At 36.0% G+C, this 17,273-nt stretch overlaps 1 protein-coding gene across 1 annotated transcript in view; it reads right to left on the bottom strand.

Annotated features, from left to right (window-relative positions):
• Positions 1 to 1,356: 1,356 nt before the first annotated feature.
• The window catches only part of LOC124153993 (cullin-associated NEDD8-dissociated protein 1), a 31,500-nt gene continuing 15,583 nt past the window's right edge, over positions 1,357 to 17,273 (bottom strand). Inside the window, exons 12-23 of the mRNA XM_046527454.1 lie at positions 14,190 to 14,344; positions 13,844 to 13,972; positions 13,316 to 13,447; positions 12,678 to 12,846; positions 11,780 to 11,952; positions 9,372 to 9,601; positions 8,435 to 8,633; positions 7,209 to 7,460; positions 6,177 to 6,368; positions 5,468 to 5,711; positions 4,987 to 5,133; positions 1,357 to 2,824 (exon numbers count right to left, since the gene is read on the bottom strand). Of these exons, the coding sequence (XP_046383410.1) occupies positions 2,643 to 2,824; positions 4,987 to 5,133; positions 5,468 to 5,711; positions 6,177 to 6,368; positions 7,209 to 7,460; positions 8,435 to 8,633; positions 9,372 to 9,601; positions 11,780 to 11,952; positions 12,678 to 12,846; positions 13,316 to 13,447; positions 13,844 to 13,972; positions 14,190 to 14,344 (2,204 nt within the window). The 3' untranslated portion in view covers positions 1,357 to 2,642. The remainder of the gene's footprint in view (positions 2,825 to 4,986; positions 5,134 to 5,467; positions 5,712 to 6,176; positions 6,369 to 7,208; positions 7,461 to 8,434; positions 8,634 to 9,371; positions 9,602 to 11,779; positions 11,953 to 12,677; positions 12,847 to 13,315; positions 13,448 to 13,843; positions 13,973 to 14,189; positions 14,345 to 17,273) is intronic.

Below are 17,273 nucleotides of genomic sequence, written 5' to 3'. Positions count from 1 at the left end.
AACTATTAAAATTAAATAGCCATCCATCAAAATGTGAAATATATGAAGTATTATATTGATCTCTTCCCTTGGAATTCATCCTCATAGTATTAAAAAGGCTTGCATGTTCTTATAATGACCCCTAGAACTGCCTTGGCAGGAGTAAATTGTCCTTTCTACTCTGGTTGGGCCACCCATGTCCGATAGGTTGAAGGCAGTGGCGTAGCCAAGGGGGAGGTCCGAACCCCCATCCCCGAAATATAAAAACACAATTACTTTGCTTCATTTAAGAAAAAAAAATGTTAAAAATCATGAATTTACATGAGATTTCTTGGAAAAATGAAGTTTTCGAGATAATGAAAAGTGTTAAAATTAGCTTAAAACCTCTACTTAGTACCCTGTTTTACAAAAATTTCCCCCATGATTTTGGACCCTTCCCAAACAAAATTCCAAGCTACTCCACCGGTTGAAGGGTAGGAGAAGGTCCTTGAGGTTGTCAACATGAGAAACCCCTGCAGAAAAATCATCAGCGGAAGCACCCAAGAAAGAAGAAATGAAGATGAAGAAGAGGGCAGTAATGAACGTATGGACTAGAGAATGTTAGGACAATGATGAGGCTGGCTAAGCTAGAAAATATGAAAAGTGAAATGGGGAAAATCTTGGGTCAAAAATTAAGACAAAGATGGAAGCATACTAATATGTAGAGAAATTGGCACCATCTTGTTCACCATAATCAGTTTTTAAGTTCTCTTTCATTACACATATAGGTCAAAGATGAAGATTACTTTCACTTTTGAGCCACAGTATAAAACTACACAGGGATTGGTAGGTTTTCCAAGAGATGAATGTTGGAAGGAATAAAAAAATGGAAATAGATCGGTGGAATAAATGAAGTTGAACATAGATGAAGGCTGCTGAGAGGTATACATAATCCAAAAAAAAAATCAGTGCTGTCAAGAGTCCTACAAGCCTTTCTTCCTTCAAAATAGAATGCTTCTTAGATCCTCCCCCAGAGCCTCTGAGAAATAAAAGATATTTAACACTATCGTCTAGATTTGATATAATAACTGCATCTGCTTGATGCTAAACTTTAAGTGCCAAAATGACATAAAATGTATTTCCAGGCATGTCATTTTTTAAGTATTTTCCCTGTTGCCCGGGGAGAGGGTTCCCCCACCCCCCAGGCGTCCCCATCCACCCCTAAAGCATATTCCTAATTACTCCACTGGTCCACATAATGACTAGGATGTGATGAAAAGTCACATGAGGAATTTCACTTCCTAGCACTGGCTTTCAAAAAGTAAAAATTTCAGATTGAAAAAGAATCAAATCGATATCACAGGACATTCAAGGATAAACTCCAAAGAATGAGTATGATCAAATCAAACAACTTAACCTTTATTTAAGAACATCACTAACATAAGGATTTATCAATTAAACATGCTTAACTCCATGTCACACACATAGTCACACCAAACATTTCATTACAGAGTCGTGACTAATATGCTTTCCTGCTTAAGCACTCACTTTTTAACTGTTGCATAGCAAATGCAATGAATATATGTATCTTGAAACTTGACTAAATTTCCAAGGACAAGGAAGGTAGAGATTTGGGTTAACCATTAGAAAAAACTCAATGATAGGATCAGAAAAATGATAAGTTTTGGAGGAATAAAGCATCCTAAGAAAGTATTGGCACAGATTAGCAAGAAAGAAGTGATGGTGGTGAATACATTGCCATAAAAATTCTGGGTGTCTACTCCGTCCAGGATAAAATATTGCCCACATAAGAACACATAAAAATTGAAGAAAATGTTAAGTGAACTCCAAGTGACTGTAACAATTCTTCTAAAACATATTTCATCAGAACCAAATCACTAAGGATGACAGAATATATCGATAATCAATATTCACAAGCAGTTTTTTTGTCACAGCCCAACCAGCAGCCCTGTTTAACACCTGATTTTTTAACATTCTTTCGTTAAATGCTGTACACCCATCAAACCAGCTAGCTAGCAAACAAAACTTCCATCAGCAGGAGCATCTTGAGGACGAAGAACGTAGCCACAAAGATGAAAGAGGGGTGAGAAACAAACTTAAATACTTGCACAACAGAGAAAACACCACCCCAAATGAGCATTTGAGTAAAAGAATATCAGAAATTTTCACACAAAAATCAGCTTAACCATATAAAAATAATACAGCCATTGCGTGTACCAGGACATCACAGACACCCTTGCTGAGTAAAAAAAAGAACACATGGATCAATATGAAAAAATTCAGATAAACCACTCGATAACGGCAGTGTGTGGGGTGAGGTTAAAGGACATAAACCACCACCTATGACCGCTCACTATTTAGCCGGCGTAATAATTTCAAAGGCAAAGCTTTTATTTCTTCCCCCTCCTCCTTCCTCTTTTCGGAATTTCAGTTTTAGCAATTTTACACGGCATCGACACCCTGTCCATTTCATTCTCATCGATGCACAATTTACGAGTCGATGCCACATTAGGTCTCGTGCTCACAACGTGGAAGATTTGTCTGTGGTTTTCTCTCTCTGCACCGCAGTTGCCGTCGATTGTGTCAGTGGCTGCTTTATTGAGAGGATGGTCTTGAAAATTGCGCCCCCCTCCATTAACAGGCGAGAGCATGAGTGCCTCCCTTCAGCTCAAGTCCATGGGATTCGCGTCGAGGGTGCGAGGGTGAAACCCATGCCGGAGGTGCCTCTGTGATGACGGAGTGGGGCCAGATGCTGAAGAATCCCGCTGTATCGATTCAAAGATGCCTTGTAAATCAGGCGAGCTCCTTATTTGGGCGACAAACTCGCCAAGGTGCGGGCTCTTATCTGTGTGTAAAAAGCCATCACGAATAATTAGTGAGGTGCCAAATTTAACCGAATATTTGCTTGAATTTGGGATGTATAATAAGTAGTCTACATTGACTCTTCTTTCATTTCCATTTGGGAAAAGTGATTGTGAAAGATAACAATTAATAGTCATTATGTATCAATATTTGCATATACAATATACATAATAGTAAATATTTGCTTGAATTTAGGATGCATAACTGTATAAGCCGATTCTTCTTTCATTTCCACTATGGAAAAGTGACTTTGAAATATAAAATTAATAGTCATTATCAAAATGTATTTACTAATTTCCAACTATTAAGACCTACAACATGCAACACAACAGAGAAAAAACATTGTATTAAATTAGTGAAAATACAGTACATAGGACGGAAGTTGTTCATTGCAGCACAAAATTAGAATATGTGTAGGAATCTCCTAATCAAAGAGAATGAAAATATCGACTGAGGTTCAAGATGAAGCCATTTGGTAAATGTAAACTGGAATTTTATTTTCCATAAAATGTGCAACAATTCTTCATAATGGCTTTGGGAAAAATTAATGAAATCATATGTGTATAGTAGAAGTGGTGGAATTTCTCATTATGAATTCACAAAAGACATTACATTTAATTTCATGCATGGTTTAATATTCTTTCAAGAGTAAATAACAGTAGACTCTCATTAATACGAACAGCCTTATTACAAAGTTCTCGTTATTATGAATTAAATGGTTGGTCCCGATGAAAAGGCCTATAAAATCTATAGTAAAAGAAACTTTACAATAAAAATTTTCGTTATTACGAAATTACAAACATCAGTCCAGGTCCAGGCTGTTACAAAATGAACTTTCTTACAAAGTTACATGAATAAGTAACAGCATTTAGGTAGATGAACACTATGCTATGTTATAATCATTGTGCTACCTTTAAATTCTCCTCGTGCACTGTGCCCTAGAGCATAAATTATGGTTCTTACTTCAGTATGCACACAACATCATATAATAAGCTTCATTCCTGTGGAATCAGGTGACCCACTCATTACCCCTCGTAAATTGTAAGCAAAGTTAGTCCTCTTCCTACCCACATTTGATTTACGAAGTTTCAGAGATACGAACATTAGAACAATTCAAGTGTGTCCGAAATTTCAAATTTGGCAACTTTGGAGTCGGCCAATGCGACGGGGTGTGGCGTAGAGGAAATTACATTGGACAAAATCTGAACCAAGTATCATTTAACCCTGTGTGACATCGGGAACTTTTCAGCATTTTGCCTGTTCTTCCTTCCCATGGACAGCGATTTTTTTCGGCTCCGGGTATATCGCATACACTGCTAGATCAGTTCATCACAATCATGAGTTAACGCACATTTGTGATGCAGGGCTGCATTCTGCAGGATAACCACATACTATAATCGGGTAAATATCAACCTTCGATTGCATAATACTGCATTCTTCTATTGAGAAAATCAAAAGAACGTGCTCGTTTTTATATATTTGCGAGTAACTCATCCGGATATTTATACACTTGACTCTGCAGCCATTTTGCAGTGCAACTATAAATATGGGAGACTGAAGAGACAAGAAATTTTGATTTCTTTTGCTGATTCCTAAAATAAATGTTCATACAAACTTTGTTACTATGAACCTGTGAATTTCGTAATAATGAGAGTCTACTGAAGTAGTTCCCGAGAGATTATAAAAGGAAACTATTTGGCAATTAATGCAACAAAGAAATGTCTAGGCCTTAGTTTTATCCAAAGATATAACTCAAATGGCCTCAGGGCAACAACAGAGTCTTTTCAAGAATATTGGGGACTGAAAAGACATTTCTACCCTTCCTGGATGGATTAGTAGACTGATACTTCATATCCTTTGGTACAAAAAAGATGCAATAGGAGAAGCCTAAATCTCCCAGACTTCTCATATATGCTCCAACCCCTATAAAATATTAGGCCCACCTTTCGTCCACCCTATCTCTTTGAAAAGGACAATTGAATACCTTTGAGAGGAAGGTAAGACAAGACAAAATTATCTTCAGATTGTACAGGCACACTTATCTCATAAATAAACCCGATCCCAAAAATGATGTGAAACCCACCCAAGATCATCAGGCACACAAACAATTCCATTCCAAGAGGTAGGTTCCTATGTGATACTCACCAGCATCTGGAATGGTCAGCAGAGCAGCCACTGCCCTCATGGCTGAACGCTTTAGTTCATCTTGCTTCTCATACTCCTGTTTTACGGAATTTGCCTTAACTTTCATCGTGCAGGTGCTTCGCAAGGGATCAACCAAACGTTCTAGCCCTAAAATAAAAGAAATATTAGTTCTCAGCCTGAATAATAGGACATGAAATTAAAATTACACAATATTATATTAAAGGTCATTATTTGTGCAATAAAATTAATGAAGGCAAAGGCTACTTCATTTCTTGGCTCCTCTCATCCCACGGACTACATGAATTTCTATGATGACCCAGGACAATGTGTCACAGAAATGTTGAACTTTTGACGAATGTGATTATAAACTGGCTGATTTAGTTGGGATGATGAGAACTTGTTATAATTGATCAGTAGTGTATTACTACCAAATCATGATCAAAGAAATATTTAACTTCATCATTAAAAAATCCAAACTCACTTTGCAACACAGCTGATGGACATAACTGGGCCAAACGAGCCACCATCAGGTAGGTGAGCATCTTTATGTCATAATGATCTCGGAGGCCTCCTTCAACATGGTTAAGGAATTCAAAGATGTCCAAACGGTCCATACACGAATCTAACAAGGTGTACATGCACTCAAATGCCGCTTTACGCACATCCAAACCATCATCGACAGTATGCTTGAAAGGACCCATTTCCACCTCTCTTATTAGCTCCCTCTGAAAAAAATTAGAATGTGATATAAAAATAATGACTGCACATTGAAAAGATTTAAATATTTGCCCAACAAAAAGCCAACCTTTTCAAAAAAATTCAGGGAAAGATCTCATTACATCCACGTTTGTAATATTGCAACTCTACTGCACAACATGCAAAACCATTTCTACCATTTCATGATATTTTAAAAATAGACAACCTCTGCATCATCACAAAATACAGCACTAAGCTAATTCAAAAATGCTTAAAATGCTATAACCTTAATACATGGTGCAAAATAAAATACCACATTTATAGAGCATTTACATGGTCTCTTTACTTTCTTTTTACTTATACACAATAAATCCCCTCACTCAAGGCAACAAAAATCTTGAAATAATAAAAGATTAAGAAAGGTCTCTAATGCTGTTATTAAAAGAAAGAGGCATTTCTTAAAAAAAAACTCATTAAATGAGATGATTACATACCCTGACTTTGGTCTCAGCATAAAGGCGAGGAAGAACTGTGTCTAAGAGGTCCCTTACAAGGGAAGGCTTGTTGTGAGCAGCTGAGTTGAATGCCACAAGGGCAACACGTCGAACATTTGGATCCGGGTCTTCGAGGGCTCCAAGGAACCTCCCCATTCCACCCGCTCGGAGGAGAGCATCAATTGGCTGAGGCTGAGGAAAAAAAAGAAATCAATGAATTAAACCACAGTACATAATGATCAAATTATGTGAATAAGACAAAAAGTGCTCCATGAGATTAACTTCAACTCACAAGGGATAATTTTTACTGCAAAAGAGGTTCATAATGGGAAAACTACGATGGAAATAAAATGGAAAAATCAGAGGTGAACATCTGTACAAAATTTATCCTTCTGATAAACTGTGGCAAAAAATCATTAACATTAAAGTCAGCAAAAGATTTTACGTCAAGTTCTCAGAAAAACTTCCTTTATCTAAAATGCAATCCCCAAACATTAGGGGTCGACATGTAAAAGGGGAACTCATTACGAGGAAATAATTTAAACCGAAGCAGTTCTTAACTGCGAGGGAGTAATAATAGTAGCAGTCATTACGATCATAATTAAATAAGGACTGCCTGAAACCCAATTATGATTATAAGAATCATAAATAATTCTATTTTCTAAGTGAAATATTTTACTGCAGTCACTTTTCAGGGATTGCTTTTATTAGGTTTTATGGTATTAGAAAACTTATTCTTGTTGAATTAAACTTATTTATTGATACTATTTAAGTGACAACACCATGTTCGGTTTACACACAAATGGACCAATCTTTCATTTTTTATGACATAATACAAAGCCACACCCAACTAACAGTATCGCAATACAAATATAAAACTGTCTATGGTTAGTTATTGATACCAACATTCTCCCAACAGTTTTGACTTTAACAGATGCTACTTAATTTTATATCATTATGGAAAAGGTGGATCTAAAACCACTGATATTTTACACAAAACAGCATAAAATTACACAATGAAATTAGACTTACTTGATCTGAAATGGTGAATTTAACAGCAGTAACAACAGTTGTTCTCATTAAAGGAGATTCTGATGACAAGGACTCTTGGAGACGAGGGAGTAGAGCTGCTGGGTCCACTAGAGTTAGCCTTCCGAGACATTCCGCTACAACATTCCTGGTACCTTCTTCAGCACACTCACAATGCCAGAACAACTGCTCCCAAATGGCTGGCACCCACGCCTGAAGCTCCCCACCACCAGTGGCACTTTGACTACCAATTATCTGTAACGTAAACAATTTTGAATAAGACAAAATTATCATGCACACAGGAATGATAGATAATATGAGCTGCTCAAAGTTTCACGCCATCCTCCATCATCAAAAGTAAAGCTCTTGAGTAATTTTCAGGGATTATCTAACAAAAAATACTTTTCAGCAGAGTAAACATGGAAAACTACCGCTTTCCAGCAAGTAAGCATTAATAGTAATGTTTTAACAAAGTTATGAGTAACATGTGATATGTATTTCATACATCTTCAGAATAACCTAATTTAACGATAAGAATAAAGAGTATCACTAACTCTAACACCATTTAGCTGGGGTATTATATTTTCCATTTAGGGCTGATTTGCTTATCAAAGAAGATAACTTACCATAGCATTGGTCATCAATTTCTCGATACCAGTACTGCTAGAAATTCAATTGAAAATGACAAGCTCATATTTTTAATTAGCTGAGACTTTAAGACTAATTATTTTATTTTTATTTTAATAGAGAGATACACATATAGCAATACTGCCAATTTAAAGTGCACTTATAACAACAAATATTGTATTTATGTAAATGTTAACATTTTGTATTTATATGTTAACAACAAATATTATGTATTTAATTAAGAAATTCATTCACCTGTGAAGAAATCTTGTTTCATGTTATCTACAATTTGACTTTTAATAATTATGGAGAATTTTCTAACACTGTTTTCAAGGTAAATATTTCTTATCAATAAACACTGCCTAAAAACAAAGGCAAAAATCTCCTTTCCTTTAAAAAAGGCAAATAGCAATTTTATCAAAGAGCTATCCCTCAGCAATTAAACAATATTTTAGAAAAACAGTTTTGCATGCTTAACTTTGAGACAAAAAACCATCGTCAGTGCCAATTTTGATCAGAATTAGAGATGGCTGGGACAAAAATGGCCATTTCCCATTTTTTGCAATAAATGACCCATGCATAATGAAATTCATAATGCTAACCTCCTTCAGGGAATGCAGAAGTAGATACTGCCTTCTGGGTGTCGACTCAATCTGGTTCAAAACAAAAGGTAAGAAGCGAGAGAGGTTGCCAACAGCAATCCCTCCAAGAGCATGTGATGCTGCTGAGCGGACTTCCTCCGATGGTGGCGAAAATGAATCCAGGATGGCACGTCCAATGTCAGGGACATCACTCAAGTCTCTACAAGTAGAAAACCATGAAGTATGACAATAGAGCAAAAGGTAAGCAATTTCAGGGATATTACCTAATTTAAATACCATCCTTGAGTCAACACACTGGCCAAAATGTTTAAAGTATAAAGTGATATCTAATCCCCATTTCATGAGCCCTAATGCTCATGAGAAAGGCTTCTATTTTGATGCATATACTCAATAAAAACTTTAGGGCCAATCCACTTTTTCTAAAGAACATGGGCCTTCTCACGTCTCATTAAATGTAAGGGATGCATTCCTTATGGACTTTGCGTTGATCAAATTTTGTTAAACAACACCATTTTTACATTATGAAAATAAGGTTGCACTCCTAGTAGCATGGATATTGGGTGCAGAATCTCTCATAAAGCATAGGAAGGCCATTAAAGCCATAGAAAACTCACTTCTTAAAATGTGTACTCAAAAAAATATCTTCAGAGGCAAGCACTAAAAAGTTGTTTTTTCCAGTAAAAAATTTCTTTCTACATATACTGATCTAATTTTTTATTCTGTTCCATTTTAAGCAACAACTTTGATCAAACTACCATCAAAAGTGGCTCACTTCTAACCATCAGTTTTGAATGAATCCTTTCTTGAAAAAGTCAAATACACTGAGAAGAGCTTCTGTTTTCATGCTTTTCATTCATTTCAAGGGAAATATGCTAGTTTCCTAATTATTATCAGCTTGATAATGAAGGCTAAGGTAATTAATGGAATGTTAACTTACAAGTGACGTCCAATTTCTCCAATAGCTAGTAAGGCAAAAACATGCTCTGCATCTGATCGACCAGGTGACACAGATGTTGCAGATCCTTGGTTAGGAGGTGGTATTGCACCAGCACACTCAGCTGTGCCTTTCCTGACATCAGCCAAAAACTTCTCCACTACTCCAAGAGCCTCCTCTCTACTCCATGTTACAGTGAGGGCAGCAACACACTTTGCCAAAGAATGGTATGCCTGACAGAGAAAATATTTTTTGGAATACAACATGGAAAAAAAGAGGTTTTTATCATAGGAATTATCTCATTATACATCTAAGAATGCTAAATTTGCAAAAAAAAAATGATACCTACAGCATATTCAAAACTACCACTGGTCACACAAAAATAAAAATTTGACAATGTCATCCACAACTATGCATGTATTTTCTACAGTATTTCCGACATAATTCACAAAAAAACCATTGAATTTTTCTTCAAAAATTAGTTTGCACATTTGATTAAAAGAACAGAGTAATTAAGCTTCATTGACACATGAATATAGATGTAATTTCCAAATTACCCAAGTCTTAAAGTTAACTTTCTATTTCTGAGGTGTACGCCTAGCCAAATATGTACCCTTTTGGTACAATGTTAGCAGGCTAGAGGCATTGCAATAGCCAAGGCACAACTTTCCGATGAAACAGAGTCAGTAAATGTGAAGATTTACTCATGAAACAACATTAAAAAACTCAGCCTCTATGTTCATGTTCTTAACCTTCATCCTCCAACATGTTGAGTATCTAATTAAATATTCAAATCTGACAGAAAAAATAAAATACAATAAAGGATACCTTATTCACTGAGCATAAAAACTGAAACTCTCAAATCCAGAGATTATTATATTGAGTAAAATTAGGATGTAAAAGTAACTTGTAACATACTGACAATGCACATATTTTTATTTTGTTCCTTTTCTGTTTTTGTCATCTGCTCGCTAGTTTCCCTAAAGCACCAGAGGAGGGGGTTGAAGTACTATAGTCCAGTTCTCTAACAAGTCACATCGCTCTTATGCTAATCGGCCTAGATTGGAAGAAGTCACTCTCTCTCCTTGCAATTCACCCATCAAGCTGCTGCTTGCCACGGAGTTACCAAGTTGCATGGAATTTCTCATCACAAAGGACTTGACTACAAATTTTTCTTTGTGTTTTGCATTCCTGTAGTTTAAATTTCTTATATTTTGCAATTAAATGTGGAATTTGAAAAGGTTCAGATGCTAAGGATAGATTTCTGTTGGAGCATTTGCGAGCACATAATAAACCACGCATTTCATTTAAATCATCATCATCAAAATTAGCCGCCAATCAGCCACATCGGTAATCTTCATTTTGGTAATTTTGAGAAGTGAATGGGGAGAAGAAGGCAAGCGGTACGACTGGAAGGGAGTGAAACACGGAACAGGATGGGACTTAAACACTGGACGAGTTTTAACGCATGGAGAGGAAGGAAGTAGACTCAATGGAAGAGTCAACCCTGACTTGGGTTTTGGGAAAAGCAATACGAAGATTGTTAGGAAATAGGAAGGGGGATATTATTAGAGGCCACTTAAATACAAAACCGTCCATATCTGAAAGTTAAGAGTGGGGAATTTTTTTATGAGATCAAAAAGTCACACACTCACTACATTTTTCAATTTTCTCCCAATTTTTTAAATCTACCTGATAAAGTGATGAGTGAAATCTCATACTTTTTTTGTGAAATTGGTTTTATTTGTGACAGCCTCTGAAAATTTCTAATTTTGCATTTAAACTTAAGACTTTCTTCTTCCTTTATCGGCCACTTAAGTGATCAATACCACAAGACTGTCTATACGATTGCACACTAAGGTAATACAGCACAAGGTGCTGAAAAAACTGCCAAAGAATTATAATCATGGGAAGGGTCAATGGTGGAGTTAGGAAGGGGTAGACTGCGAGATGGGATGGGAGTTACCTCGCAATTACAGAGACAGGCTTTGCCCATTTTATTGCAGGGGTGGGAGTTTGCATGGTCTCCTAGTCTGAAGAGTTCTGGTGCTATTGGTAAATTTCCCCTTGAGCGATCGTGGGTGAAAATAATCGGATATTGCTGGAGCTCTCAGCATCTTAAAACAAATACTACATTGCCATTACATTTAATGATAGCTGATTTGAGGATGAAAATATAAAATACATCTTGCAACAAGACTAACATCATTATAAGCAGGACTCCTTTCAGTATGCCTTTGTAAAAAAAGTAAGATTTACATGGCAAAAAGGCCTTTTTTTGATCTGAACAGCTTTCATTTCATTAAATCGGAACTTTGTTACCAGCAGATTTATTACATGTGGACTGTACTTTGACAAAGCCTTGGAAATGTAATTCAGTTCCAATCAATACAATCCAACTCGAGTCTTACCTGTCGATGAACAACAGGCAATGTCCCACGAGACTGATGAGATGCAGGAGTTCCAGAGTTATTTTGGTGCACAAGTGACACTAGCATACCAAGGAGATCACTATGTCCCAGGCCAGGAAGTCCAGCAACCACTAATGCTCTAAAGAATCCCAGCATAGAATCAAGGGCAGCACCTGGATTTAAAAAATTCAAAAATATCTCTGGATTTGTTTTTCGTTTCCAAGCAATTGTTTCCAAGAACTATGCACCAATGGCTGAAAGATTTGCAATAGCACAATGATTGCTTTCACTAAAGCTCCGTGTCTTTGGTTTCCAAGCATCACCAACTGCGTGAAGACTGATCTCCTCATATTCTCAAGGAATTGTATCCATCTATACTATTGTATCCCTATGGTATGCCTCAGAGGCAGCTTTGCATGACGTTAATGAATAGTGCAGTGTCTGTAATATGGTTCCAGCAATGGTACATATATTTGATTAATCTTAGCTATCCTAATTGATTCTGGATCTGTGATCATGTTGCCATGGATTGCACAGCACGCAATCAGAGAATTGAGGTTTTTGGACGCAAGGGAACATTATCATTTTGAAAGATTTCATTCCCAAAATTATATTAAATTATTTCATTCCCATACATAACTATGCAATTTTACAAAAAAAAATTGACCTTCTACCTCACTGGATCTGACGTAGAGGGTCTATTTATCTCTGAAAAGAAATAAAAACAGAAAATGACGATGATAATGGGAATTGAGCGGTTTCATTCGGTCATTTTCGGATACATGAAATCTCCAACAGAGCAAGTCATTTCCCAGCCATTGAGAGCATTCTCTATCCAGTCTGTATAATGTAATGTATAATGTGAAGGATTGTAAGTAAATTAAGTTTGGTAACTTACCCTGAAGTAATGGTGAGCGCACGAGATGCAGCACTTCAGGGAGAATAGCATGTGAAGGCCCAATCAAAGCAGTAGGAAGTAGAGTGGCAATGGAGGTGAGTAATGTCAGCGTTAGCTGAGCTACGTGGAGATCTGCTTCACTCAACAATGGAGGCAGCTCTGATGTCACCTGCATTGAGTGTAAGGAGTACTTTAAAGCACAACTTCATACAATTGAACAATAAATATGAACAATAACCAAATATCCACTAAAGGCATGATCTTAATTCATCTCTTTAATGAGTTCGTTATCTTAACTTACTCTATTCACCTTCCTGGCAGAGGTGCATCAGGATGGCCTCAGTACCATGATGGTAAAAATGCATGCACATCATTTGCTAAGTAATTGTAACCACATAAAAATAATTTAAAAATTGAATTGACTGAATTTCTGCGGAGTAGTCTTTATGGAATTTGATGACTCTCAGAGTTCTATTTTAATTAATGCTCATTTTTTGGGGAACAAATTAAGTATGTAACTTACTGTGATAGAGAACATACCATTAAAAATTCCACAGAGAGAAATCCTTGGACAATTAAGTGACTGCTTAGTCATGATTACCAAGAAACTTAATTCATTGACAGACAGCATTGCATACCTCATTAAGAAGTTCATTGGTGAGTGCAGATCCATAGTTCTTGACTAGTGTATCCAAAAGGGTCAGAGTGCTCAATTTCAAAGCCCTTTGGTTCTTCCTCAGGAAAGAGCCCAAAATAGGGACAGCTTCAGCCTTGAAGAAAAAATACACATGCTGGAGAGATACTGCCTATGTTTCCAATTCCTCATGTCATTAATCAAGTTCTCAATAATAAAAACATTGAGAATTTTAAGTACTTAAGCACACGGCAAAAATTTTCATGGTTACATGATTTAATTGTTACAATAGTGGTGCATTTTTCACCAAATACAAAATAAAAAAAAGTGAAGATATTCAGTATTCATAAAGGTTTTTTTTAATGAAACACCAGAACAGCACTAGTCTTATGTTAAGGAAAAACGTATGCAATAGATAAATTTTAGACGCACAAAGTGCAAGTGCACCTGGAGCCAAGTGGAGTGCATAATTTTCACTATAACATAAAAATTCCACTAATCATAACTGAAAATACAGTAGATAAATACTTACCAGGATTGGTGACAAGTCAATATGCAGAGGAGAGCCAGCAACTTTTGTGAGAGCCTTAACTGTGGTTAAACGAGTGATTTCATTTCGCAGACGATCCAAGAATATAGGCAAACAAGTGTGAAGTTCGCCCTAAAAAAATAAAATGTAAATTGACAAATTCTACATGGTTAATGGATGATTTACCTTAATTAAAGAGGCAACCATGAATTCACTTTAATGAGATTGTTCACTGTGGTTTAAATGTAATTCAAAATAGCCATAAAAACTTCCGTTAAAATATTTCCAGAATTTTGACCCATATGAAAATTTCCAGCATACACTTAAAGCATAAAATACTATCACTTACTTGCAAATAATCACCAAGGTTGCAAATGATTTGACCCATGCATGATATAGCACGCTCCTTCACTTCTTGGTCAATGTCAGCTGCTCTCAAGCGCACCAATGTGCATCGGTATAGCTCTGCTGTGAATGGTGTGAAGTCAAAACCCTTGGGCTCATCTGAAAAAGGCACAATAATTTATTAAAAACAAACTAAAATATAAGAGTTAACTTTATTCTTATTATTTTGGTGGCTGAAAACCTGACAATAGAAAACCAAGAAAGAGCTAATATATGTTACCTTTATTCTGCGCATTTTACGTTAGTAGAATATTTACAGTTTTTTAGAAATAATAGCAAACAAATAATATGCAAACCAAAAAAAAAAGAAGATATTTTAATAATTAAGGTTTCTCATCAGCAACCTATCTTTGCTAGTGTGGTGACAATGCCAATGGATACAAAAATAATATTATTGCCTATTGTTAATGTCAGACAGCAGCATAAGCTAAAATGACCTCCATAAATCCAACACTGAACTCTGACCCTGGTAAATACTAAATTATATAGAATCTACTGTTAATCAATGCAAAAACTACTCACAGATCATAAGATAAGGTCTTTGAATAAAATGCATTTGGTTAAGAGCACTAACCAAAATTTTTTACTTCCTTGGATCAAAATAGGATAAGTCCTTGTACAAGTTCTTAGTGGTCACATTTTCTGTGTGCAATAAGCATAAACAATTAAATGGGTGCCATGACCTTCCTTATCTTCCTTCATTATTATAAGGAAAAGCTTTAACTTTGATTTTATAATGGTTAACAAGTAAATACTTATTATTTTTTGCAACACAAAACTAAAATAACTGTTTGCACAGGGATTGCATTTCTAATACTTGAAGACTAATACTAAAGACTTGCTCATTAGTTAACTTACCCACCTTAGACCATCACAAAAACTTGAAAAATACCAGAATTAAAACGGGCTGTGCATTTTTTTTGCAATTCAACTTCTGTCGACAAGAGCACTTCCAACAATTTTACTCAATTAGCTCAATACTCTTGAGAATTATTCTCATACACCAATTAAATCACATTCCCAGAAAAAAGTTTCAATTTTACTCAAGGTGTCCATTATTGACAAATGGATTGAAATAATTAACTTCACTGAGATGAATAAAAATAAAAAATTTACAGACAACCATGAATGCTTCAAAAAGCAATAAAAATACAGTGTGTCCTCGTTTAACGTCGTCCCGTTTAACGTTGTTTCACGATAACGTTGTCCAAAAATTGAAACCCTTGATCATTTAACGTCGTTATTGCTTCGCGATAACGTTGTTCAAATTATGCGCGGCGAAAAAAAATGAATGGCGAATAGGACGCAAGCGCCTCTTATGTATAGTAAATATTACTATATTAATGCGATTGGTAATTTTCGCTCGACAGAAAAGGTTGGCGTGGGTAGCGTATGTTAAATATGCGTCTGAGCGAATAATTATCGCCTCATTTACCCATTATCCGTTTATTTTTCTGATGCCAACCGAAAAAAATGTCCACGAAGAAGAGTGGCTATCCTGGCGGTTCTTCAGACGTGAAGAAAAAACGGCGATATTAGAACAAAAACTTGGTATTATTAAAAGAATTGAAGAAGGTGCAACTGCTGGAGAGATCGGTCAAGTTTTAGGTTTGCAGGTCGAGTTTTTACAATTAAAATTTCTTCTGTTACTGAAAATATCGATGTTTCGCCATTAAAATACTTTCTTTTTAGTTTTTATATTTCATTTAATAATGCCTTCTTCCCAACCTTTTCGTTATGAAAATTCGTTTAGTTTCGAATGAATCGTTATCATGCTGAAGTGAATAATCGGTAATGAATGTTTCTCGCGATTTCCGCCGGGTTAAAGAATTATATCATCACGAAAATTGACTCGCCCTTCATCCTCGTGCTTCCGAGTGTCAGATTCAGATTTTTTTCGTTTTGGCCTGATTCAGGTGTCTCCCGATTGGTCACAAAGTCTGCTTAAAGTTACGGCTCCGATAATTGGCCTCCTTGGATTCTCGCCCGGGAAATTCTGGATTCTTCACGAAGAAATGGATTGTTAGGAACATGGCTAGGAACCAATTTAAATTTTTTACATTGTTTCTTATGGGAAACACTGCATCGTTTAACGTTGTTTCGCTTAACGTCGACTTTTTCAGGAACGAATCAACAACGTTAAACGAGGACTCACTGTAAAAGGAACAAGTGCTGTTATCAATAGAATGACATACAAAAACATCACAGTTTACAGCTAAGCACAACTTTAAATAGGAGATGCATGATAATAGGGAAGTGCACTATTTTTTTTTTATTGCTGAATTTGAAAGTATAGCCTAAAAAAGAAACATTAGTATAGTCACTTTTATTTCCTGCATCTGGGGTATGCACTTTAAAACGTTTTGAAAGTCGGAAAATTTCATGTTGCGCTGAAACACAGTGCCTCCATCTTGATTGAGATGTGACGTCACAAGGCAGTAGTCACCAGTGGAGTATCGCTGTATTCCGTCGCCTTCTTTGGCGCAGCGAGAGTTTCCGGGAATCGGTGGAGTTTGCTTCCTAAAAATGTCGTCTAATACCGAAAACATGAATTCAAAATAGATTTATAAATGATTTTTTGTTCCAAATTTCATCTCAACGCCAAAACAAAAGCCTGGAGAAGATATTCATTCCCGTGCCTTAAGCACAAGCTATACGGAATAAATGGTTCAAGGCTGCTCCTGAGTCTTACCTATCGATGATATTCTGTTTTAAAGATCATTTGAAGGTATTGTAAGATCAAATTGATATTTATATTATAATAATTTACTTAATAGGTACCTCAGTCACGTCAGAAAGTGTGTTGAGTCAAAATATACCATCTTCCGCGTAGACCTACTTAATTTATAAACTGAAAGTAGTTTGGTAAAAGAAATATGGCACGACTGTTATATTACACGACTAGGCAAAATGCGTACTTTGCCCATGATATGTGCATATATGATAACAAACGATTTTTGTTAAAGTTAATCTTTATTTGTTGAAATTAGTACATTTATAGGTGATACTGATATAAAGGTACACGGCA

This window comes from Ischnura elegans, chromosome 2, assembly GCF_921293095.1.
Source record: "Ischnura elegans chromosome 2, ioIscEleg1.1, whole genome shotgun sequence".
In the NCBI taxonomy this organism is placed as follows: domain Eukaryota; kingdom Metazoa; phylum Arthropoda; class Insecta; order Odonata; family Coenagrionidae; genus Ischnura; species Ischnura elegans.
The sequence above is the reverse complement of the archived record's forward strand: the minus strand, read 5'-3'. Positions and strand labels throughout refer to the sequence as shown.